Source organism: Syngnathoides biaculeatus, chromosome 5, assembly GCF_019802595.1.
Source record: "Syngnathoides biaculeatus isolate LvHL_M chromosome 5, ASM1980259v1, whole genome shotgun sequence".
Lineage (NCBI taxonomy): Eukaryota > Metazoa > Chordata > Actinopteri > Syngnathiformes > Syngnathidae > Syngnathoides > Syngnathoides biaculeatus.
In genome coordinates this window covers 7,935,169-7,961,498 of record NC_084644.1, presented here as the reverse complement: position 1 = coordinate 7,961,498, position 26,330 = coordinate 7,935,169, and the positions used below count along the sequence as shown (strand labels likewise).

Below are 26,330 nucleotides of genomic sequence, written 5' to 3'. Positions count from 1 at the left end.
TTAGGCTCGGAATCAAAAACTCTAAATTAAATCCTGGCACAAACTTCTGCTGATGGACCAACACGTGCAGAAATTTGGTAATGTGCAATTTGCAACCAATATAAAAATAGAAAGAGGTGATAAAGGTGTCTGTCAAGCAGAAGTGTTGCTAATACCACATCGTTTCTTATTTCACAGATCATTTCAGTCATGCATTAAGGTTACTGACAATTTGACCAAATGTGACAAAAATTGATTTTGAAAATTTCAAACTCCCCCCTCGAAAACTCATTTAAATGCCTGTGCCCTTGATACGGCTACTTTCAGAAACATGAAAATATTGCAAAATGTGCATCGTTGCAGGAGGGTGGATGAGGAATTAGCCCTACAGTGGTGCTCTTATTCGGCCCGGAAACCCGCCCTCTAACTTAAATTATGGCACGTTTAAATCCTTCAAATTCCATCTGTTTTCCATCCCCCCCTTAGACATCCCAGGAGTTTTTGGCTGCCTTGATGTCCCGCCTGGGCGGCATGAACCCCGAGGAGACAGGTGGCTTCCAGGAGGCCCCCCTGGCCTATGACGCCATTTGGGCCCTGGCGCTGGCCCTCAATAAGACGGTGGCGCCACTCAAAGCCAAGGGGCGGAGGCTGGAGGACTTCAACTACAACAACAAAGACATCACGTCCGAGATCTACCGCGCGCTCAACACCAGCTCTTTTGAGGGCGTTTCAGTAAGTCTAATCATCCATCCATCCATTTTCTTCGCCGCTTATCCTCACGAGGGTCGCAGGGAGTGCTGGAGCCTATCCCGGCATTCAACGGGCAGGAGGCGGGGTGCACCCTGAACTAGTTGACAGCCAATCGCAAGGAACATAGAGACAAACAGCCGCACTCATAATCACACCTAGGGGCAATTTAGAGTGTCCAATTAATGCAAGTCTAATCATGGGTTTCAAAATTCTGGAAATTTTCAAAGTTGGATAATTGCTCAGATAAATGCGTGAATGGATGGCACTTTTCCAACAGAATTATGAAAAAAAAATCATGAATTTACTAGTATTTTAAGTTATCCTCTTAATCGTGAACCTAAATATAGTTATGGAAATATATTTGATCATAGTCCTGATTTAAACAACCAGATGACATGCAATTATAGTGGAACCTTAATTCACCTCAACATAACTTCCCATGGAAAATTTACCAGAAGCTAACGGATTTGTTATTGTCTTGAAACGTGTCCTTTTGTTTTTATAGGGCCAGGTGGTGTTCGATGCTCAGGGTTCCAGGATGGCCATGACCCTCATTGAGCAGCTACAAGGTACAGTGTCACTTTTAAATCAAAAACTGTGATCACATTTTCAATAGTTGTATTTCAGTGTAACTTTTCAATGTTAACAATTCAACTGGCTACAATTCGCTGTCTAAGTTAAGTAACCCTGCCTGTTGGCACAGATGGTGAATTTTAGACAGCGAATTGGAGCAACTATTGAAAATGTGATCACTTTACATTTCTAATTTACTTCCATACATGTGAGTTAGGATCGGTTCAGAAATGTGGAAAGACAATGTCAAATATCTTTTCATTTGTGAATTTTGGTGTGGAACTTTGGGTATATGGGAAATGTGATTAACAATTCTTCAAATGACTTGATTCATCTGAGTATTTTAAAGTTGCAAAGGTTTAAAGCAGTCAAGCAATGTAGAAGGAAGAGGTAATTATAAAAAAAAAAAAAGTTTTTCATTTGTGAATTTTTCGGGAAAATTTGTGAATTTTGGAAGAAAAAAAAACTATTTCCAAGATGTCTTTTATGGATGAAATATTTTGAAGTTGAAATTTGAAAGCTGCACAACTTTTTTTGTGTCGAATCTCTCATTCATTTGAAGGTTTTTTTGGGATTTAAAATGTAGAATGCTGGGCGAAATGGAAATAATGCAAAACATATTACTTAGTAACTTTAACATAAAAAGGAAAATAGAGCAAAATTTCAGCGGTTGTACAGTTTTTTTTTTTTTTGGATAGGATTCCTTGCTACTAAAAATGACATTTTCTGACATTTTTGATGTTCCAACACACACACACACACACACACACACACACACACACTCTAAATGATTAAATCTTTTTAAACTACTTCAGTCTGAAATACGCATCAAATATTAATTATATTTGAGGCGAGGTTTTAAGTCTTTAAAGTCAAGTGTTTTGTTGAGAAAAACATAATTTCCGTAGAAGAGATTTCAAGGATCATTATGCCTCATGAGAAAGTGTCTCATTACAAACCATCCATTCAACCATCTATCTATTAATTTTTTGTTCCGCGTATCCTCACAAGGGTTGCGGGCATGTTGGAGCCTATCCCAGCTAGCTGCAGGCAGGAGGCGTGGTACACACTGGACTGATCGCCATCCGATCTCTTTGAAAACCATTGAAAATATTTTTGTTGTTGTTCACACTCACGGTGTCACATCGAAACAGCGCCACAGCAAACAGAGTAGCATAGCTAGCAAAATAAAAGAATGACTCAAGAAAAAATTGACTCAAAATCTGCACTTTTAACACTATTTACTTCCTCCCAGCATCCTTTCCAACTTTAGGGACCTTGCTGCAAAGCATGTTGGGAGTGTCCTGCTCAATTGTGTCAAATTTCAAACACCAACCTGGAAGATGGACTCTGCTTGGTCTAGCACAGGGGAGCCCAGACTTTTTTACCCCAAGATCTACTTTTCAAACAGCCAGCCTCTCACGAGTTACCGATGATGGGGGTGCCAGGGTGGAATTTGAAAATGACACACCATCTCATCGTGCACTTTCTACCTTGGCTTCGGACCAGACCTTTCCCACTCGGAAAAGAGAAAATTTCGTCCAGTTTAACCACTTTTTCTTCGATTATTCACATACTCCGACAGTCATTGCATCTTAAAACACCGGCATTTCTTTTTGTAACTTTCTCCATTAATATCGAAAGTAAACATAAGCGCCATGTCTAGCTCGTCTTTGTTCTACGTTGCCCAGACCGCGTTGCTAACTAAAGCAGCGGTGGTGGACGCTGTCGTTATAAAACACATTGATGGGCCGCGTAAGTACTGTCTTCTTCGTTTCCTTTCGACTTGTCCCGTCAGGGGTTGCCTCAGCGTGTCATCTTAGATGAATGCACATTTGTTTGGCACAGTTTTACGCCGGATGCCCTTCCTGATGCAACCCCTCTGCATTTAGCCTGGGAGAGAAGCTTAGAGCACCTGTTATTCCCAGGCGGTCTCCCATCCAAGTACTAACCAGGGCTAAACCCACTTAGCTTCCGAGATCTGACGAGATCGGGCGTTCTCAGGCTAGCTTGGCCATAAGCCTGCGTAAGTACTGCAAGATTTGTAATTATGAGTGTACGTCTTTGAGAGCAGGGGGGTGGCGGAGCAGCGGTTGTTGTTAGATAAAAGTTCTGTGTGCTGCCTAAAAGAAACCATTTCATTCATTTTTTTACAGTACGTATGTGAATTGTGCCATTGGATGTAACAACCAGTCATCCCTCACTCATCACAATCAACCACAAACGGTGTAGCTGTATGTTATACTTTCAATTTGCATTGGATTATAGTTATTTTTTTGCTCGCAACGCAGAATTTCCGCGAAGAGACTGCATCAGCAGTACACAATTGCGCACGTGCGCAGTTTGGAGGGAACATTGGCTGACGTTTTTTTACGACGCATTGAGCAGCCCTGGTCTAGCGTGTTTCTTATGCCCTACTCATACAGTAACTAAATGTTTGAACGGCAAAAGCCACCGTTGGCTGGACTATATCCCACTGGCTCATCTGAAGGCAGCAACTCAGTACTGGGAGTCCTCAGTCTACGACTGAGATCCGTTCCTTAACTGGAATTTCTACATAAGTCTAATTCCACCATTAAAGTCAGAATTTACATCAAAATACTTTGTATAAAAAACAAATATATTGAATTAAACTGCTGAGGGGTGGATGGAGAAGAAGAAGGGGAGGCTGTGCTTGGCTATCGCGAAGGAACCTGGTCCTTAATCCTCTCGATCTCGATAAGTAGGAAAGAACCTCGTTTTGTGATAATTGTATCCGACATAGGAACGGAACCCTTCACATGCGCTAAAATATGGGCTTCGTCTTTAATAATTGACACCGCGGTGGTGTTGCTGCCTCTCCTTTCTCCAATCTTTTTATGATCATGAGCTTCGTTTCCATGGTAACGAATTTTCTTATGGCTTCAGAAGCATTGTTAAAAGACACAGCTTTCTTCTTTGGGGCGATAATGTCTATAAAGGAGAGCAAAAAATGCAAAGATACTCCCGGCGCACAAACACGAACAAGCATTAGCCAGACAAAATGGCGGACGGGGGACGGGCGTTGTAAAGTCGAAACGTCTTAGGTCGAAACTGTCTTAACCCGAGGACTCCCTGTACCCTTAAGCCTTGGTCCAAGTCAAGTCACACTTCAAAAAATAACAAAATACAAATACCTCATCCTCACTGCTCTGCCTTTCCCTGCGTGACATCCGCACACTCAGGGCAGACGACGTGGCACTCAAAAGCTGCCACGCCAGCACAAAACCCGCCCCACACACTGACAGTTGGACTTTATTCTGTAAGTGTGCTTTGCCGTGAATGATAATGTGCATAGAGGGCATATTTTTTAAAGGTAGATTCTCTGCCCTTGTTTGAGTAAAGACTTTTTGCGAGTGAATTTGCAAATATGTTTTCCCCCCTGTTCAAAGCATGCAGCAACTCTTTATCCCTCCCCCAATATTCTTGTAAGGATGCCTCACTACTAAAATGTCATCGAGAGTAGTTTTCAAGCGTGGAGTGTCTTCAAATTTTCAAGAAAATCTTTTTGTTGCAAATGTCTTTGTCACTATTCAAAGCACGCTACAACATTTCATTCTGTTTTAATGTATTATTTAATAGTGCCTTACTACAGAAATGATGCTGTGCATTTCAAGAGATTTTTCAATTGTGGAATATTCCGCTCATGTCAAAGCAAATCCTTTTTGGAAAATGTTTCGCACATCTTCCCCCCAGCATTTAAAGCACGGGGCGACATTTTACCCCTTTTATCCTACCTTGCAAGGGTGGGTTGCTAATGAAATGATACAGGGAGTATTTTTCAAGTTTGGATTCTCGACTCATGTCAGAGCAAATCCTTTTTTTTTTTTTTTTTTTTTTTTTTTTTGGGCAAAAGTCACAAACATCTTCTGCTGCCCCGCGTGTCGTCTATAATTGCAGCGTGCTTGATGCGGTTTGATGCGGGATTAGCTCGACCGGCCACCAGGCTCCGGTTTGTCACTTAGTGACTTTTAAGGATGATTATTATTCCCTCTCTCCTGCACTTCCTGAAAAGATGAGCCTCCTTCACACTCCAGCCTCACGTCGGCTGTGCGGAGGTGTTAGAGGTAATATGGCCTTCACAATAAAATGACCTGACTTGGAAAAAAAAAAAAAAACGTCGTTGCGAGGGAGCTCATCAGTATTCTCGGTCAAGGCTGCTACATAAGCTCCTTTTTTTCCTTCTCACATTCCTTTGTGTTTATCCTTCTTCACTTCTGCTTTCCTGATCCACCTTTCGTCTGGCACATTTTCATTCTTAACATAAAAGTGCTGGAATGAAGGGAACTACTACACAATCCAAAAAGGTGTAAAAAGAGTGTTTTTTTTAATGATGAAGTATTGTATTGTACTGAGCAGGCTGGACAGAGGATGTGTACATAGTGAACCCCCATTTATCGCGGGAATAGATCACCAGCCTACCCACGAAAGGTGACAATTATTAGATTCAGAGAGACCACTTAAAAAAATATATACATTTTAAATTTGTTTTCTCCATTCCCACATGCTTTAAACACATTTGTACTGATTAAAAGACACTTTCTAAAGTATTCTTTAACACCTGTTGAATGGGAAAAAAAATGGAAGACTCTCGTATAACATCACTTTGAGGAAATGAAAACAAGACTCCTGCGCACAGTTCTCCGAATATGAGACAAGCTGTTTATTTATGCTCAATTTATGTTGACTGAAAAAGTAACATGAAGCAAAATAGAATTCAACTTTTTATATTCAAACACTGAAATGTTTGACCAAACATACAGATTTCATTGAATGAAAAATCCGTTAGCTTGATGCTAACACATAATGTTAACTCTATGCTAACATATACCGCAATTTCCGGCCTACAGTGCACACCTGATTGTAAACCTCGCCCAGTACATTTGTAAAGGAAATACAATTTGGTACATACATAAGCCGCACCTGTGTAAAAGGCACAAGGCCCCATATTAAAACAGGATATATTTACAAAGAAAGACGGTACACAGAAAGAGTTTTCAAATTTTTAATAGCTTAGCATAGCTTAACAGAGCAACTACACGGTAGCACGAACACGCCTGGTAAAAAAAAAAAAAAAACATAACGATACCGGTAAAAATAAAAACAGCCGCGGCAGCTATACAGTAGCAACACGGTAGCATAGCACTAACTGGGTCGGTTAAAAAATAAAAGTACCTAAATCACTGAGGCGGGGCAGTAACACAGCAGCAACACGGTAGCACAGTGCTCACACTAGCGTGGTGCTAACAGGGCCGGTTAAAAAAAAAAAACATTCCAGTAAAAATCATTTCCTCGGCACATATATTCCACCGGTCTCAGGTTTACCTTTTCCGCTCGAGTGCCCCCTTGCGGCTGTTGGAAAACATGCAATTAGCCGCATCACCGCATAAGCCGCAGGGTTGAAAGCGTGTGGAAAAAGGTTGCGCCTTATAGGCTGTAAATTATGGTCATGTAAATTATATATATATATATTATATATATATATATATATATATGCTGTGGCGACCCCTAACGGGACAAGCCGAAAGAAAAAATATATATATATACACAAAAGCCCTCAGAGAGAGAAATATAAAATTGGCAGATGTTACGTTTTATATAATCTTTCATGCTGTTACTTTAACAAAAAATAAGTCAAATTTAAAAGAAAAGATAAGTAAGACCTTAAATAAATAAAAATGCCATTGAATGGAAAAAAAGGCCATTGAATGATTAAAACTGACTGAAATAAATACAAATGCAATTAAACAAGACAGAGTAAATAAAATTGCCACAAAATAAATTACTGCAATTATTAAATTAATTAATTATTACGGTAAGGTAAGTAATGCATTAAATAATTACAAATGCCCTAAATTAAATTAAAAAAAATACATAAATAACTAAAGCATGAAAAACAATAATATGTCAAATGAATAATGCATATATAAAAATGAATAAAATTGCTGTTAAATAGGAAGATTTGCAGGACAGAAAATGCATGGATGGGTGCTCTGTATTTGTAAAACAAAACCTTAAAACCATGTTGTTTTTTTTCCATGCTTCGAAACTTTTTCTCCCTCCACCAGGGGGCAGCTACAAGAAGATCGGCTACTACGACAGCTCCCAGAAGAATCTGTCGTGGTTCGGCAACGACGTGTGGATCGGTGAGTAGTGTACAAGGTGGATTTATTGAGCAACATGACATTAATACATAAATCGTTGAATATATGAAATATACGAAAGCTCGCTGACTTTTGCATACGTGTTTTGCTTTGAGCGACCAATCAGAGGACAGAAAAATGAAGCGTTATTTTCTTTGCTTGTGTCCCAATACTTTTGCCCCTCAGTGTAGTTTCCGATCGTGTTGTTTTTGAGGTCATCCAGGCCAATTTTTTTTTTTTTTTGGTGGGGGGGGTTTGGTGTCCCTGGTGCGCTGACACATTTGGACTGAGCTTGCCACTGATTAGTGCAGCTTGCCCCCATGGAGACCTGACCTTTTTTATTATTATTATTTTATTTTATTTTTTTTTATGTCTTGCTGTTGAAAGCAAGTTTATTCACTCAAAGGCACTTTGTAGAGAGGAAGTGAGGAAGTTGTTGCTCACTAAGGTCCGTTTGACGCCTTTGTACACGACCCGAGTTAATTCTTTCTTTGCTACTGCCTTGATTCTTTTCTTTCTCTCCGTGTTTCTCCTCTTTGCTTGCTTACTTTGACGCTTACTTTTTTTCACTACTCCTTCACTTCTTCCTCCCATCTCAACCTCCTTAATTCTCTCCTTCGCTACCTCCTTTATGCCGTAACATCCTCATTCACTCTTTCCATCACTCTTTCTTCCTTTATCGCTTCCCTTCCTTCCCTCCTTTGCTCCTTTCCCTCTCCCATCTTCTCTCCGTTCGTCTATCCTTCACTGCCCCGGTCTCTGTCACTCTTTCATCTTTACTTACGTCTCTTCTTCCTTCTCTTCCTTCCGTCGTCCGTTATAGCCTCCCTCGTAGCCCCCCCCCCCCCCCCCCGCTAACTCCCTTTTCCTCCACTGTCTCTATACCCCGCCCCCTTCTTCCATCACAGCTTACTCCTTTACTCTGTCATTCATTCGCCCATCACTCCCTCATCTCTGCTTCCATCACTCCTCCCCCGTCTTCATCAATACGTTCCTTCCTGTCTCCTTATTATAGTTCTCCATCATTCCCTTCATTACTACCTCCTTCCGTCCTGTCGTTCTATCCCTTAACAATCCCTCATCTCGACCTCCGTTCCTCTCCCTCTATCACTCCTTTCCTCCTTCTCTTCCCTCTGTCTCCATGGTCGCCCTAACAACCACTTCAGCTCGCCTTTCTGTTCTAATCGCTGTGGCAACTGTTACTGAGCTGGGTCTCCATGGCAACACTATGTTCTCGTTTTTTTCTTTCCCTCTCTCTTTTCTTTCCACCTTTTTATTTGATCAAGGACACTGGGTGTTTAACACACAAGCGCACGCCTGCACTGGGCATCCAGATATTGTCCTGTGTGTCGAAAAAAAAAAAGAATCATCACCTCGGCATTAAGAAAGCTGCTTAAGTGTTTTGTTGTTTTGTCTGTCGTTGTGCCGCAAATCAGTGTGGGCCAAACAAAACCGGGCCTCAGAGAGAGAGAGAAAGAGATAAAAAAAAATGTTATCAATCAACAGACTCTGGAAAAAGTTTTATCTTGAAAATCTGGTGGATCCGTATGTGCCTTTGTCAAAATGCTCATCTTATTCACGAGTTAAGAGGGAAAAAGAAGCTCACAAACTAGGAAAAATCATTTTTCTCCCCCAAAAATGAACATTTTTGGAGAGCTTCTTTGTCAAGGGAAAAATAAAGAGACAACAATTTAATCATTTTGAATAGGCAAGGCGGCATGGTGCCTCAGCTGGTAAATCGTTGACCTCACAGTTCTGAGGACCCGGGTTCGATCCCCGCCCCGTCCGTGTGGGTTTCCTCTGGGCACTCCGGTTTCCTCCCACATCCCAAAAAACATGCAACATTAATTGGACATTCTAAATTGCCCCAAGGTGTGTGTTTTTTTTTTTTCACAACCCTAAGCTACTGGTATAGATCTATATTTTTGTTATTTCATTAATAACTCTACTCGAGTGAAGTAAAAAAGAAATAAGCAATTTAGGTATTGGCGGCACGGTGGGTCAACTGGAAAGCGTTGGCCCCACAGTTCTGAGGTCCCGGGTTCAATCCCGGACCCACCTGTGTGAAGTTTCCATGTTCTCCCAGTGCCTGCCTGGGTTTCCTCCGGGCCCTCCGGTTTCCTCCCACATCCCAAAAACACGCAACGTTAATTGGACACTAAATTGCCCGTAGGTGTGATTGTGAGTGTGGCTCTTTGTCTCTATGTGCCCTGCGATGGCTGGCAACCAGTTCAGGGTGTAACCCCGCCTCCTGCCTGTTGACAGCTGGGATAGGCTCCAGCACTCCCCACGAGCCTCGTGAGGATAAGCGACAAAGAAAATGGATGGATGGACGAATAGGCAAAATCGGGAGTCCAACCTCACCCGCACAAAAACCCCGCGGTGCGTAATATGTGCTGACAGGCTCGTAAATGAAGCAAGGAAGCCATCCAAATTGCTTCACCGCATGCAGCTCAAGCACCTGGCGTTATAAGAAAAGCCTTTGGAGTGTTTTTGAAAGACTCGATCAAATCGGACCGGCTTGTTCAAGAGATGCAAGTGCAGGGCGCCCGCTAATTACAGCAACGACATCCAGCAGAGCGGTGAGTTGTATGCGCTGGCCAGAAAGTCTGACTTCGACTGAATTGTATGAGAAGTAAAGAAATATTTCTCATAGGAATGAATGCAAATCCAATTAATTAGTTCAAGATACCTGAAAATATTCATCAAAAAATACATTTTTATGGAGAACAACCATAGTTTTATATATAGAAAACAGTGTGATTAAATATAAACGCCTAATGAAGTTGATAAATGAACACATTTTGTTCATCACTTTGAGCTTGATTAAAGAACTACAAGGGGAGGAGAGGGTGGACATTTTCTGGATGCTTTCTTGCGTTCTACTGTGTTTTCTCACCGTCTTGATAATGGCTGGCAAACGGCACTTTCTGTTTTATCGCATAAAAAGGGTTCAACAAAGGACAAGGTGTGAACCGTTTTGCGGATGTTTATTTAGTCGTAATTCGGTAAGCCGCCGTTTGGCCGAAGAAAGTGCGCTGACACTGTTCTTATACTGCCACGCTGTTATTTTCAAGGTCTTCGAGAGGTCCCGCTTACATGACTTTTTTTGTCTCACATGTCACATGACAGGCGGGCATCATGTGGGAAGCAAGAATTGTCAGACAGATGGCGCCGCTGACGCATCGGCTGCGTTACCGCGGTGATGAGGCGGGGGGGGGGGGGGTGACACTTGACACCAACGCTGACATCTGATACATCAGCTTCACGTGGCGCTCACACACACACACACACAAACACACACTGGAGCATCCAGTTTCACTGTCCATCACACAGACAAACATCTATATTTGGCTCATAGGTATCAAAAATGTATCAAAAGAGAAACAACATGATACATCACAATATTAATGTGACACATGCACACAGGTGCGCACACACACACACACACAAATGCTGTCTCACACAATTTCTTTCATTCATAGTTACAAAAATCTATATCAGGCTAATAAGTAGTGATACTGTATCATATTAAAAAATAAAACAGACATCATATCAGTATTTTGTCTTGTCATTTCATTTACACAGTAGCTGCCTTATTTTCTCTCACATACTGTGGACACAAAAATCAATATTTCTTTGATTATTAACCACACACACGCAAAAACTCACACGTTGATACACACAGGCTTATGTTTCTCACACATATCAAAATTAGATAGAGAGATATAGATTAAATATCAAGTCTCTCCATCAACACACACACACACACACACACATTTTACCTCACTTTTAATGTTTTCGACCCAATATTTGTGATGTTGGTTGAAGCACCTTGTGGAATTGCGCTCATTTTGTCATTGTATGCGCAGTCATGTTATGACAATAAATGGCTTTTGATTTTATTTATTTATTTATTTGGCGGCACGGTGGATCAGCTTGAAAGCGTTGGCCTCACAGTTCTGAGATCCCCAGTTCGATCCCGGACCGGCCTGTGTGGAGTTTTCATGTTCTCTCCGTGCCTTCGTGGGTTTCCTCTGGGCACTCCAGTTTCCTTCCGCATCCCAAAAACATCCGACATTAATTGGACACTCTCAATTGCCCATAGGTGTGATTGTGGGCGTGGCCGTTTGTCTCTATGTGCCCTGCAATTGGCTGGCAACCAGTTCAGGGTGTACCCCGCCTCCTGCCCGTTGACAGCTGGGATAGGCTCCACCATGGCCCGTGACCCTTGTGAGGGGGAAACGGCAAAGAAAATGGATGGATATTTATTTATTTTCCGAGTGGCTCATATAGGTACTGTACGTTTGAGTCTTCAAGACCCCACGGGACACGCTCTTAATTAGCACACAACATGCATGTTCTCTCACCATTTATGTATTCATATTGTCACTGATGGGTGGAATCCTCACACCTATCCATCCGTCAATTATCCAAGCCACTTATCCTCACGAGGGTCACGGGAAAGCTGGAGTCTATCCCAGCTAGCTTCGGGCGAAAGGCGGTCTGCACCCTGACCTGGCCGCCAGTCGGTCGCAGGGCAGATATCGACACCATCACCGAGCGGGAATCGATCCCGCGCTGCCCGCACCAAAGGCAGGCGTGTGCACCGCTACACCACCAGTGACTCCTCATACCTACAAAATGATTATTTTTCAGAAAATGAAAAAAACAAGCCATCTTGCTTGAGTTACGAAACACTGCATCATTCAAGTTTGGCGCGATACCTTATATGGGCTACCATATATCACTAACGTCGACACGGCAGCAACCCCAGAGCAAAGTTTGATTGATAATACACAAAAACGCTGCAAATTTATCAGAATACATTGCCAACCAGACAGTCAACCTTAGATACTTTTAAAGAACAAACCACAGTCATTTTCCCAAACTATTTTTCAAATGTCCTTAGATTTAATAACCATTAGTAATGCAGTAATTAAAATGATTAGCTGACTCAGCAGTGTGATGGACAGAAATGAACCTTCTTCGGGGGTGACCAGTTCCTTCTCCACCAAAGCATGACACTGAGCCATTTAAAAAAAAAAAATGTATTTAAATGGACCCTGCTATTTCCAGTGGGGGTGGGGGGTGGTTGTGGGGACTGTGTAGGGCCATGAATTGTGAAAATCTTTAGATAATTGACGGCCTTTGTATTTGCATTGGAAAGGTTTTGTTTTTTCTGCCCAAAAATGTAAACAAAAAAAGGGGGGGGCAGGGGGGATCATTGGTTCGGTCAATCTACAGGTACTGAACTGTGAGTACTGCGTGTGTGTGTGAAGGGGGGGGGGGGGGTCCACTGTACTTGTTTTAACTTGTAACTATCTACTTAAAAAAAAAAAAATCAATTTATTAAGCAATAAAAATAACTACAGTCAATGGGAAAATCAACATTTTTAACCCAATATTGCAGAAGGGTATTTTTTTAATTTTAATTTTAATGTTCATTTTATAAGGAAAAAATGAAATCTAACAGTACTGATTATATTTATTATAATTGTTTTTGTAGTTTATCGACCTTCACTGTAATATTTTCAAGGATGACTTTGTAAATCTTTCTTTTTTACCCCAGAAAATGGCTGCTGTATAAAACCCTAACCCTTTAAAAAATGTAAAATAATAAATGCTCCACTAGCTGTAACGTTGGGGGCATTTGTTAGTAAGCTGCATCGTGTAAAACAAATATGTGGACGTTAAGCGTTTGGCATAAATGCTCAAACTACCGCATGTGCTGAATTTCTCCATGAAGGGGCGGGGCCTCCGGCGGATCGCACGGTGGTGGAGGAGGAGTACCGCTTCCTGTCGCAGAAACTGTTCGCCGCCGTGTCGGTGTTCGCCGGCCTCGGCATCCTGCTCGGCATCGTGTGCCTCACCTTCAACATCTACAACGGCAACGTGCGGTAAAAGGAAACGGAGACGTTACGAGCACCAGCGGAACTGTCAGGGTTGTGAATTCGTTCCACCGGGAGGGGGTGTCAAACTCATTTAGGCCACTTGCCGCGTTATGGTTATGGTTTCCTGTCGTGACTGTCAAAATCATACACATGTAAAATTACTTCAACATATACGACTCCCATAAAATTTGTGAAATTGGGCCGTGGGGTTTCAATCGTATTTTTGAAGGTTAATGAAACACAAATATTAGTGTAGGCTTTTAAAGTCTGTTTTTTCTTTCTTTTTTTTTCATTTATTCTCATGCATTTAATGATATTTTTAAAGGGTTACAAAAACTACAGTATAGAGCTCGAGCACTTACATCACCGAAGTCACGACGGTCAGAGTTTTGTACGATACCGTAAAACATTTAGAAGGTGATAATAAACGAAGGTATGTATGTGGAAAAATGAGAAACACTTGGCATGGAGGACGCATATTTAATGCTGAAGTCTATATTTTCGCCGATAAGAAAGTGGACTGTCAACCCGCTTCCGCTTGTCTTGGTCAACTGGATCTACACATGGATCTAGTGAGTAAGTCGTCGAGATCTACACGGAAAAGTTCGAAAGCGTAGAAAAGTCTGGACGTTGAGATGTACTTCGTTGCTGGATCTGTTCTCAATCAAGAATAAATCCCACATAGTGATGGAGCCACTCGGATTTTTTCCAATACAAATGCCAATATTTAAATAAATGACCCCTAGTTTTACACAAACTCTCATTCATTAACAATGATTGGAAGAAAAAAAAAGACAGTGAGTTTTGCTCCTCGTACACAGAAGCGCGTTGCGGCCACACGTTAATCTTTGGTAAACCTTTCTGTGACAGACGTTTTTTTTTTAAATATGCATTGTTCTCAAATGAGTTCAATGCGTATTTATAAAATAGAAAATAAATCGCTGGGATAGGCTTAACATACATAATGCCTGAGACTTGTTGTGCTGTTGGTTGTTACAACAGACAAGACAGATGACTCCTCGTCATTGTTTTGTTTTTCAAATACATTGTTCTCAAATGAGCCAACTTGGCATTATAAATACTTCTTTGGAATTTGAGATTGAGGAGTATAATTCCCACCTGAAGTGAAGTGATTGCTACACTGTCACGTGTATTTGGTCAGGCACCATCCATTACGTTTAATTGTCGAAATCCATGGATCTTTTCTTGTCTTTTCAGCTCGTATTCCATAGAATGACCTCTTTGAATATCTTTCTTGTCTATTGTAATAACCAACAGCACACAAGTGTCAGGCGTTATGAATATTCTGCTTCAGTTCAAAGTTCCCCACACTGTCGAGCGCTCTTTTTGACCGGCAATGTGGCGCCGTGAAAACGGAGATGTCACGTGCTCGAGCTCTACAGTATATGAAAATAGTATATGTAATTCTTGTTTACATTTAACCCATTCATGGGCAGGGTGTCAATTTTTTTGCCTAATTGAGATAAAAGTCTCCTAACAGGCCACAATCAAGGAAATACTTCTTTTGGTTTATGGTTAAGTTATGCGATAACTTGAGGCAGCCATGTTGGGTCAGGAAGCAAAGGGAAATGACTCCGTGCTAACTTTGACCGATGAGTTCTCCTCTCCAGATACCAAATTATGGCTTCAGATTAAAACACTTAGATATTTTGATATACTAAATCGTGATGTCTCAAAAATGGGATGCTGCCCACGAATGGGTTAAAATGTGACATTTAATTTCAGTTTTTTTTTTTTAAATACCTTTGAAGGGTGCATGAAACTTAAACTGAATGCATTTTAATCCAATTTTAAAGAGTATTGAAGCAAACTGGATCATTAATCATGTTTTGTCTTTCTTTTCTTCTGCTTATTCACACTTTGCTTTCACCCATGAGATCGGATTTGCTATCTTGATATTTCTCTGTGATCAGTCCAGGGATTCTCACCAAAAGTCCAATAGGAACATCACTATAATCCATAATTCATACATTACGGAAAGGTATTAAGGTCAGTTGAGGAGTTTCTGCATTAGTTTCCGCGAGATAACTCATGTTGAGCGATATTCCGAGCCCCCTTTAAAGTCAGTTCTGTAGCCGGAGTTCCCAGCATTGGGAGGTCCGCAAGGTGGTCCGCTGTTCAGGAAGCTATCTTGAGAAACGATCACACCAAATTCCTATCAAAATGCCTTTTGATCCAAGATTTCTCTGCAGTCGATCCAACATGATAAATTTATGTCTGACCCGGACACGCTGATCTCAAGTCCAATATGTCAGAGAGTTTTCAGCCGTTCTTTCTCACTAGGGAGTGGGGGGCTTCCTGGGGTGGGAAGAGGGTGGTGGGTGTGAAGGGGGGAGATGGGGGGGGGGGCGGCTCCTCCAGCCTTGATTAGATTTCACACGCAATTTGGCGGCGAGAAGAGTGTCAAATAACATCAAATGTTTTCATTAAGTCGGTCTCAGCAGAAAGTCTCATTCGGACGAGCTACTTCACGTCCAATTGGAGCGTTTAGTCTTGTCACAAGTCATTAATTGGACAAACCAGGACCAAATGTTTACCCGAGCGGTTGCACGCTGTCCAAATACCGAATTACTGCTTCCAGCCTGCGTTTGGGTTCAAAGTCAAGGTTTCAAAACAGGCTTTGGGTTTCAAAAAAGGATTTTGGTTCTTTCATTCGAGGTGTAGCATCGACATGAAGTCCAACTAAGAAACTTCCCGGCTACTCCGTATCAAATATGCAAGTGTTGTGTACTGTATGTGTGCCGTCGCAGCTACATCCAGAACTCTCAGCCGTACCTGAACAACATGACGGCGGCGGGCTGCATGATGGCGCTGGCCGCCGTCTTCCCGCTCGGCATCGACGGACATCACGTACACCGGTCGCAGTTCCCCGTCGTCTGCCAGGTAAGCAAAAAAGCGCCACCAGCACTAGCGTGGCGGCTTCGAACCAAAATGACCCGCTTCCTGTTCAGTTTGAAGCGCGGGTTCTTGAGACTTTCTCTTGCGTACTCTTGCGATCGACGTGTCCGTCCAGCTTCACGTCAATCCGTGAAACCAGCGTCGGGACTTTTTCGCCTTAGAATTTGAAAAAATGACAAAATGGCACATTCGAAGCAATTGGCTGACTTCCTGTTGAAAATTTGATCGTGAGTTCTTGTGATTATTTTTTTGTGCATTACATTATGATAGAAATCTCCAAACAATATCATGATTGATCAGTAAAACTGGTCTCAGGGGCCATAGAATTTGCCAGAAAAGATCACTTAAGACTAAAAGGCGGCGCGTTGGGTCAGCTGGTAACGCGTTGGCCTCACAGTTCTGAGGACCCAGGTTCGATCCCTGCCCTCCCTGTGTGGAGTTTGCACGTTCTCCCCGTGCCTGTGTGGGTTTTCTCCGGGCACTCCGGTTTCCTCCTTGTGAGTGTGGCTCTTTGTCTCGATGTGACCTGCGATTGGCTGGCAACCAGTTCAGGGTGTGCCTCACCTCCTGCCCGTTGACAGCTGGGATTGGCTTCAGCACTCCTGAAACCCTTGTGCGGATAAGCGGCTCAGAAAATCGATGGATTATTATTCATTCTGTGTTGTTTTTTTTTTGCCCGCTTTGTAATATTATCTATTATTTATATGTAATTTATTTGTAATTTATCAGTGATATTACTGCATTTTTTCTTCTAATGTCTATTTTTCTGCAGCACTCCCCGCGACCCTTATGTGGATAGGCAGTAAAGAAAATGAATGGCTGGATAGTTATGATTGACACCAATAAATTGCTTGTTGGATAAGTTGGGGCATAATTTTTGTTGTTGTTAAAGTATGAGTTTTCCCCAAAAAGGCTGCCTCAAAACAAAATGGTTGCCCTCCTGTTCAATTTGGGTCATCGAGCCCCGAGACTTTTATCATGCGACCCGCCCATTATGCCCCCACTTTCTTGACTATCGGTGAAACTGATGTCGGGGGCTACTGTTTTATTCCTTCCTTGGGGTTGTTATACAGTCAAGTGAGTTAGTTTTTCTGCTGTAAAATTAACTTTTTTAATAGGTTCAATCCGGATGGATTTGGTCTATGTTGAGAATGTTATTGGAACATTAATTTGCCTCTTTGTGCCCTTTCGAAAACGGATAAATACAATAAAAACCCCCCAAAAAAAGAGTAGAAATGGCTAAATTGCTTTTCTTTGTATCTTTGGGATCTGGACACGTTCTGTGCTGGTAATTACTGGTCCACCTTTGGGGTCAATGACAGATGAAGTTTAATATTCCAAAGTATAATATTCACGCGGCACCCAACGGACAATGGAAAAAAAAAAATTCTCGTCTTCTCCTCTGCAGTTTCGGCTGTGGCTGCTGGGTTTGGGCTTCAGTCTGGCGTACGGCAGCATGTTCACCAAAATCTGGTGGGTCCACACCCTTTTCACCAAGAAGGACGAGAAGAAGGAAAAGAAGAAGGTACGGCGTTCAAATTAAGATTTCCAAGACAAGGTTACGGTGTGAAATTCGGGTTTCCGCCCAGAGTTGCACGTCGCACACTTAACTATAAAAATCAAACGTTATATTTACTGCGGTCGTCCTCAGCCCGGCTTTTTTTTTTTTCATTTTTCTTTTTTAACTGCGTGTGCGTTTGCATATGTGGAGATAATTCAACCTGAAGGCCCCGCAAGATACACTTAACTCTGGTTCTTAATCACAAGATGGAGAGTGCAAGATTTATGAATATTTATAAATATGGATGAGTATTAACAGTCTGGGAAAAAGCTGCTTGTGAAGAAATGCTTAAAGCGCAAGTCGGTGCCGATGCATTCGCTGTCGTTCAGGCACGACAGAACAGTCACGGCGGCACGGAAGTAGTGGGAAATGACAAAGTACAAATACTTTGTTACTGTACTTGATTGACTTTCCAGGAAGCTGCACTTTATATACATTTTATATCTTTTATTTTTTGCAGCCCACCAAGCATTTATTCACACCTTTCCCATTCAAGTTTGTAATTTTAATGCTTTTATTCATTTTTTATTTATCACATTAAATTTTTTGTTTATTGTGTATGTTGAAAAAATATGCTTGAAAGACACACTACATTTCTTATTTTCTTAAACAATAGATCAATAAAAATAAATTAATCATACACAACAAAATGTGATGGTCATTAATTATTATTTTAGTAGTAAAATTATAATACTGGGAATAATGTGTTACATAAAATAGAAGATGAGAAAAATAAACCACTTAACATATTTAGTTTTATTTAAAAATTGCTAATTAAAATGATTAGATTAAATATAAAGAATAAATGAGCACTAATGCGATTTAGAAATTAGTATAAATTCCACAAAGTAAACAATTGTGCAATAAAATCTAAAAATATTTGAAAAATTATGGTTTTTATTTTATTACTCAACTGCTAATATGTTATATGAAATATATATCTTTAACATTAATTATTTGTTCACAGCAATTTTTTTTCTCAAATCCGTAAATATTAGAAGAAAGAACCAGTTTGCATTTCATATTTGATTAAATAGTATGTTCATTTATGATGAATACATTTTATATAAAATTACATTTAAAATTGAGCATTGTTAATTATTATATCAGTAGTACAATACGAATGATCTGAAATATGAGAATTGTAAAATAAACCATTTACTTATTTTACTAAACCTTATTTTAATGAATGATAAATAATTATAAACAATACAATTGAAAAACGATTTTTTTTGTGAAAATGTACAAATATTTTATATACCCATTCTAACTTTTTATTTTTTGTTTTGAGATCTACAAATGTCTGAGTTTGCTCACCCCTGGTGTTGGCTAACAAGCGTCCATTTTTGTGTGTGTGTTTGTTGCGTGTTTGTCATGCATTTGTGTGTTTGACTTAGCAACAGCTGGAGCCATGGAAACTGTACGCCACGGTGGGCGTGCTCCTGGCTGTGGACTTCCTGTCGTTGGTCATCTGGCAGATCGTGGACCCGCTGCACATCACCGTGGAGGTAAGATTAGCATCAGATGCCCGTTGGCCCAATACAATTAACCCCCCCCCCCTTTAGGTTCCATAGAGTAAAGAGAATATATGCCTGTGAATATTGTATTATGCTTGCAGGTGTTGCTTTTCTGTTAGTGTTTGAAGCTTTCGAATGACTTTAACAGTGGTACTCTTTTTGTTACCCCATCCGTGGTGTTTCGCAAGTTAGCGTCATGCTAGTGCGCCATCAATAGATGAAATTATAGTGATTTCCTGTCTCATATAAAAGTGTGCCTTTAGCACCATCTTGGTGTAAGAGACTGTGTTTCAATTTGTCAGGCCATAGCCCTGTCTAATAGAAACATCCTGCTTTGTTGAAATGTTATGGCATCTATAGGTAATCATAAATCCTTTTCACATATACTTTGTTGTTAGGAGGGGTGCTTAAACGAGAAAAACACTTGACAAATATTTAATCCGAGGGATTGGATTCCGCTGGCACAGATGGAGAAATGTTTGCTTCACAATTCTGAGGACCTGGGTTTGATCCCGAATCCGCCTGTGTGGAGTTTGCATGTTCTCCCCGTGGCTGCGTGGGTTTCCTCCGGGCACTCCGGTTTCCTCCCACGTCCCCAAAAACATGCAACATTAATTGGACTCTCAAAATTGCCCCTAGGTGTGATTGTGAGTGGGGCTATTTCTCCCGATGTGCCCTGCGATTGGCTGGCGACCAGTTCAGGGTGTTCCTCCTGCCCGTTGACAGCTGTGATAGGCTCCAGCACTCCCCATGAACCTCGCGAGGATAGGCAGCTAAGAAAATGGATGGATGGATGGATGGATGGATGGATGGATGGATGGATGGATGGATTGGATTCCAGTTAACGAATACAAACATCCACAGCAGTGAATGTGTTCATTTCTGTTCGCTCGTCTTTGGCGTTCTGCAGTATTCGTGAACAATAAGCTGTAGTGGGTCGTCGTTGGACGCACTTGTTTGGTTTTGTGAACTATGTTGGTGTTTAAATCATTTCAAATTCGTACTTTCATCTCTCCATCTTCTCATCTCGTCTTCCTCCCTTCTCTCGATCGTCTCATCTGGAGCAGAAGTTCACCAGAGAGGCCCCCAAAGTGGACTTGGACGTTCTGATCCAGCCTCTCCTGGAGCATTGCAGCTCTGAGAAGATGAACACATGGCTGGGTGAGTTGTCTTGCTCTTCGTCAAACTTTTTTTTTTTTTGCATTTTTCTCTTATGACAGAACAATGGTGCGCACATTGAACTTTTTTTTTTTATGTGGGTCACAAAGTAGGTCAGGGCCTCGTAGCGTTTCTCAGACATCGCCGTAGCGCGCCAGATGAGACAATGGACAGCGGCGAGGGGCGTCCTTATTTTAGTTCTCCCGCTGCTTTTCTTCTTTTCTTCTGTCAGTCTGCGTGATGCCGGGTGACTTCTTGCACTTTCAACTCCACAGAAGAAAAAAAACAGCAATCAAACAAATATATACAGAGCGAGACAGAGGCAGTTAGTATTTTATGTTCCAAAGCGTTGGATTATCCATTCATGTTGCTTTTCATCAGTTGAGCAGAAAGCACTGAAAGTTCCACTGAGATTTGAACGCAGATCAATGGAGTCAAGGTCCAGAATGCAAACCATTAAACCGTGGAGCCCATGTACGCTCATCCTACTGCTGTTAAAGGGACGAGAGCTTTTAGTTTTCACTTTTATAGCTACTCGAGAGCTGAACGACACTCAGTGGATTCTAGATCCAAAGTCCTAACCGAAGCACATTTCAACACCCTAGATTGGTATCCAATCAACCGCTAGCAAGAAATATTTTAAAAAACCCGTAAATTGAATTCAGAGACTTGTTTGTAAAAACTCTACATAGCTTTGAACGTATGATTAGGTTGAAAATATGTCCAAAGACTGAGATCTAAATACTATAGGAATTACATTAACAATGGAGGTTTTGCGACGGCACGGTCGGGCAGCTGTGAAGCGTTGGTCTCACAGTTCTGAGGACCCAATCCCCGCCTGTGTGGAACTTGCATGTTCTCCCCGTTACTGCGCTGCTTTTCTCCGGGCACTCCGGTTTCCTTCCACGTCCCATAAACGTGCATTAATTGGACACTCTAAATTGCCCCTCGATGTGATTGTGAGTGCGGCTGTTTGTCTCGATGTGCCCTGCGATTGGCTGGTGACCAGTTCAGGGTGTGCCCCGCCTCCTGCTCGATGACAGCTGCGGTAGGCTCTTGCACTCCCACGATCCTCGTGAGGATATGCGGCTAAGAAACTGGATGGATCGATGTAGAGGTTGGATTAAACTTTCTCCGAATTTTAGTTTTCCCATTTTTTTTTGGGGGGGGGGGGGGTAAATCAGAGGGGGGCCCCTAGCTCAGTGGTTAGAGCATTGGTTTGGTACACCACGGGTCGTGAGTTCGTTTCTCCCTGGGGCCTCCACTCCCCAAGAGGCATTGGGTCAGGATGGGCGTCCGGCATCAAAACTGTGCCAAACAAATATGAGCGTTCATCTGAGATGACACGCTGTGGCGACCCCTAACGGGACAAGCCAAAGGAAGGCAGGCAGTGGCTAAAACGGTGTCATGTGACGCTCTTTTGAATCTGCTCCCATAACATAAAGACAAACGCCTTTGTTTGCATCAGCCAGCACTCTTGCGACATGCTGTTGAATCATGTACAATCTGAAAATGCATTTTCCATCGAGATAGTCCATTGGCATGACCAATTCGGAGTGCTTTGTTGCTCGCCTTTGAATGTGCGCATGTCACGCAATGAAAGGTGGAATACCGAGGAGTGGCCGAGTTTTCTCTTTTTTTTTTTTAAATGCCCAACTTGTCAGCCAGCCTGTGGACCGTGGCTTTCAGCTGTCAAGGCCGCTTGTGTGCACTTCCCTGATATTTTAATTTGCTCCACTACAAGGTATCCAAAATTTAACCGTCACAAATGGAATGTGTGAGCCGAAGTGACTTTATCAACCAAGACTACCTCTAATTACTAGATAGTCCAGTTTGCTTGCAGTTGCATTATGGAACCTACATAAATGAAAGTCTTCTCTCGTTCGAAGTCATTTCAATGACTTCCAAATTGAAGTCTGAGTATATTTATGTCCATTTTCCACGCTGTTTATCCTCACAAGGGTCACGGGAATGCCAGACCCGATCCCCGACTAACATTTGGTGAAAGGCAGACCACACCCTGAACTGGTCACCAGACAGTTGTAGGGCACATATCAACACCCTCACTGAGCGGAAATCGATCTCCTACATCATTGTAAGTCATTTCGATTACAGTAAAGCCTCGGTTCTCGAACGTCCGCGTGTTCGAACAAATCGGTTTTTGAGCGAAAATTCCGAGATTTTTTTGTCTGTTTTTGAATGAAAATTGGTATTCGAAGGCCCCCAACAAAACCCGGAAATAACATATTGGGCGCGGCCAGACCAGCTGACCCACCCGCTTTGTTGTGAATTCCCGCACCGCCGAAAAAACTCGGAAATAACATAATGCGCGCGGCGCAAGCAGCTGACCAACCCACGACGCGTTTTGTTATTGTCAATTCAAATGCCCCCCGGAAAAAAAACAAAAAAAACCTGGAAATGACATAAGACGCGCGGCGCAACCAGCGCACTTTTGTCATTCTTTATAACGCAGCCTCTGTGCACAGACGTGTCCCGGTAGTGACTGTTGTTTTTCTTCTTATCGAGAACGACCGTATTAACCCCAAATCATGGCTCCAACGAAGGCAAGTTGCTTATTTAAAGTTATTCTGCACTTTTGTTAATGAAAAAAGTTTGCAAGGCTGGGGGCCGAGTCACTACAGATACAGCGATGCGTTCCCACCCTAGCATACTCTACTACTAAAGCATACATTTTAAGCCAAACATAAATATATTTCTTAAATTATTTTACTATATAAAGTATTTCTACTATGCAGTTTATTATCAGGAAAAGCTAAAAAAAATGCTTTAAAAAGCCAACTTTTTTAGGCTTGGAACACATTTTTTCCTTTTCCATTCATTGTCATGGGAAACATCGATTCGTTTCTCGAACAAATCACTTCTCGAACCATTTTCTGGAACGGATTTTGGTCGAGAACCGAGGCATCACCGCTGTTCCAATATGAGCAGTATCAAAATGTGTCTTCAGAATTTCTTATTCGATGATTCTTTTATCTATTAGTTCACTGTGATTAGAAATCAGCTCTCTGGATTCGAAGTCCAGAGTGCCAACAATTTCACTCAGCCAGGGGAGAATTTACCGTGGAGAAATTGACATTGTGACTGTCACGCTTGACTAAAAGTGCTCAGGTTCACATTTTTTAGCCGCTATTGCGTAACTTCATATTGTCTGAGTCACTCAAGCAAAGCGCTCAGTCCTGAGGTCTAAATGCTATAGTAAGGACCCTGAAGTTGATTTCACACCTCTAAGCCATTTACTTCTACGACCTAAAGCTTCCACCGAGATTTGAACTCAGATCACCGGAGTCCAGAGTGTTAACCATTACACCATACAACCCAGCAGTAGTTTTATTTTTAGTCACTCTAAAGTTTTGAATTTGATAGCTGGAATCAAAAATCCAGTTTTTGAACCATCCGAAGTTTCACTTAAACCAGTTTGAGTTGTGGTTATTAAGGTTTTTGAAGGTTCCATCTAGACTTGAATTCATTTCACTTAATATAAAGGTGAGAGCGATTACACCGTGGAACCTTTGCGCCGGCCTTCAGCTTTGGATTAGAGGCAAGACAATCCACGTAAAGCATTAGACGCAAGGTTCCATGGTGTAATGGTTAGCACCACCCTGGACTCTGAATCCAGTGATCTGAGTTCAAATCTCAGTGGAACCGCCTTTACATTGTACTTGAATATGTATGCATTATTCAAAACAGTCTTTTGTTTTACACGATTTGTCTTCAAGAGCTACCACAGATGACCACATCCATGTTTAGACTTTCTTCATGTTAAAATATATCATGACATATATCTATAGAGGCGGCACGTTGGCGTAGCAGGAAAGCGGTGGGCTCACAGTTCAGTCCCAGCCCTCCCTGTGTGGAGTTTGCATGTTCTCCCCGTGCCTGTGTGCGTTTTTTCCAGGCACTCCGGTTTCCTCCCACTTCCCAAAAACACGTGACATTAATTGCCCCTTGGTGTGATTGTGAGTGTGGCTGTTTGTCTCTATGTGCCCTGCGATTGGCTGGCAACCAGTCCAGGGTGAGCCCCGCCTCCTGCCCGTTGACAGCTGGGATAGCCCCCAGCACTCCCGCAACCCTTGTGAGGATAAGCAGCTAAGAAAAAGGATGGATGGATATATCTATAGATATAGATAGAAACGATATACGCCACATGTATTTAATACTTGTCTGAAGAGAGATCAAGAAAACTGAATTTTAGCAAGTTTGGATTCAAATGATCGATCCGTAGTTCTGGATGCACACACAGGAAGTCAGCTAACATGTTTTCTGGATTTGGTCACAGGAAGTTCCGCAGGATTTTGATTCAGCTGAAATTTGAACTCATTATAATTGCTTGGGCGTGATCTACAAAGACGGAACAGTAGCTTCCACGGTGTCACGGTTCTCAGTTCGTATTGATTAATGCAACTTGTTTCTCCTTAGCTATTACATAATAAACTGTGCAGGAACAGTATTCGTAATTTAAAACCTGCCTGTTTTACGGACTAGTTGTTCGGGTGATAGTTGACTGGATTCGGACTTGTGGTTCTTCGGGCTCGGGCTGATGTCAAGCTCGGTGTGAACATAACTGATTTCAAATGGGTTTCAAGGACACTACAAAAATTATTTATACATTTGCATCATTAAATATTACTGTACATGTCTTTTTGGAATGAAAGTACACCTTTTTTCACAGTCCTAAGCTACTGGTATAGATCTATGCTTTTTAAAAAATGTTATTTGTCCATATGTAGAATACGCACCCTTGTATTTTATTGAACCTTTTGGCAAAAAAAAAAAAAATAAAATTAATATACTCATACCATTATTCTCGAAAAATTACGGTATGCTCGTTTTTTGTTTTTTTTCAATAAGATTTTGTTATTTCATTAATAACTAGGTATTCACGTATTGGAAATAAGACCCACTCTCACCAGTGCACCTTTAGCAGTTTATAGAAGGGAACCAAGAGTGCACTATGAAAAAATGTCAACACTGCTGCAGGCTGCAATTGACACCCGGACGCTCTCATGCAGAAAACCGACTAAACTGGACCAACCTGACCTCTGCTCCTTATGTCACTCACTAAGCCACGCCCCTTAAAGGCACAAATACAACAATACAGTTGTCACTTTCAGCTCATCCAAATATACAGTACTGTAATTGGATAGATCCGTCCATCCATGCATTATCTGAGGCACTTATCCTCACAAGGGTCATTATCCCATTATAAAACAGGTTTTTTCATTTACATTTTCTTTTCTTACCTATATTTTTCATTATGTTTTTATGTACAATGCAGTGCAATTGTTCACGAAGTCAAGGTACCACTATGTCTTCATGTCGGCATTGCCAAAACACTGTGCGGTCCCACGCTGCCCCCTGCAGGTGTGGTGTACGGCTACAAGGGCCTGCTGCTGCTGCTCGGCATCTTCCTGGCCTACGAGACCAAGTCCGTCTCCACGGAGAAGATCAACGACCACCGGGCGGTCGGGATGGCCATTTACAACGTTGCGGTGAGTCAAGCGTTCCTGTCCACGCTTTTAAGCTCTAGCGGGGCGTGTGCGGATTAACCGGGTCCGGTCTGTGTCTTCTGACAGGTGCTGTGTCTGATCACGGCGCCGGTGACGATGATCCTGTCCTCGCAGCAGGATGCCTCTTTTGCCTTCGCCGCCCTGGCCATCGTCTTCTCGGCCTACATCACCCTGGTGGTGCTCTTTGTGCCGAAGGTGCTTTTCGTTTTTGAAAGGCATGCTCGTTGGCGTGAAACGGCATTGGCTTTGCAACACTGCCACCTGCAGGAATGTCGGGTGAACGCGGCCAC

General features: G+C 42.0%; 1 protein-coding gene, 1 non-coding gene and 1 pseudogene across 5 annotated transcripts in view; 2 read left to right on the top strand and 1 right to left on the bottom strand.

Annotated features, from left to right (window-relative positions):
* gabbr1a (gamma-aminobutyric acid (GABA) B receptor, 1a) overlaps positions 1–26,330 on the top strand; it is a 78,363-nt gene that overhangs the window by 48,020 nt on the left and 4,013 nt on the right. For 3 of the 4 annotated variants that reach the window (XM_061820744.1, XM_061820745.1, XM_061820748.1), the window contains 10 exons: positions 466–711; positions 1,235–1,298; positions 7,389–7,466; positions 13,213–13,363; positions 16,129–16,261; positions 17,685–17,801; positions 19,235–19,345; positions 20,422–20,515; positions 25,895–26,022; positions 26,107–26,235. In XM_061820744.1, the coding sequence (XP_061676728.1) occupies positions 466–711; positions 1,235–1,298; positions 7,389–7,466; positions 13,213–13,363; positions 16,129–16,261; positions 17,685–17,801; positions 19,235–19,345; positions 20,422–20,515; positions 25,895–26,022; positions 26,107–26,235 (1,251 nt within the window). The remainder of the gene's footprint in view (positions 1–465; positions 712–1,234; positions 1,299–7,388; positions 7,467–13,212; positions 13,364–16,128; positions 16,262–17,684; positions 17,802–19,234; positions 19,346–20,421; positions 20,516–25,894; positions 26,023–26,106; positions 26,236–26,330) is intronic. The other variant, XM_061820747.1, reaches the window with a different exon arrangement.
* On the bottom strand, positions 3,206–3,324 carry LOC133501540 (5S ribosomal RNA; annotated as a pseudogene).
* Positions 24,104–24,178, top strand: trnaq-cug (transfer RNA glutamine (anticodon CUG)). Its single transcript has one exon. It is a non-coding gene; the product is annotated as a tRNA-Gln (tRNA).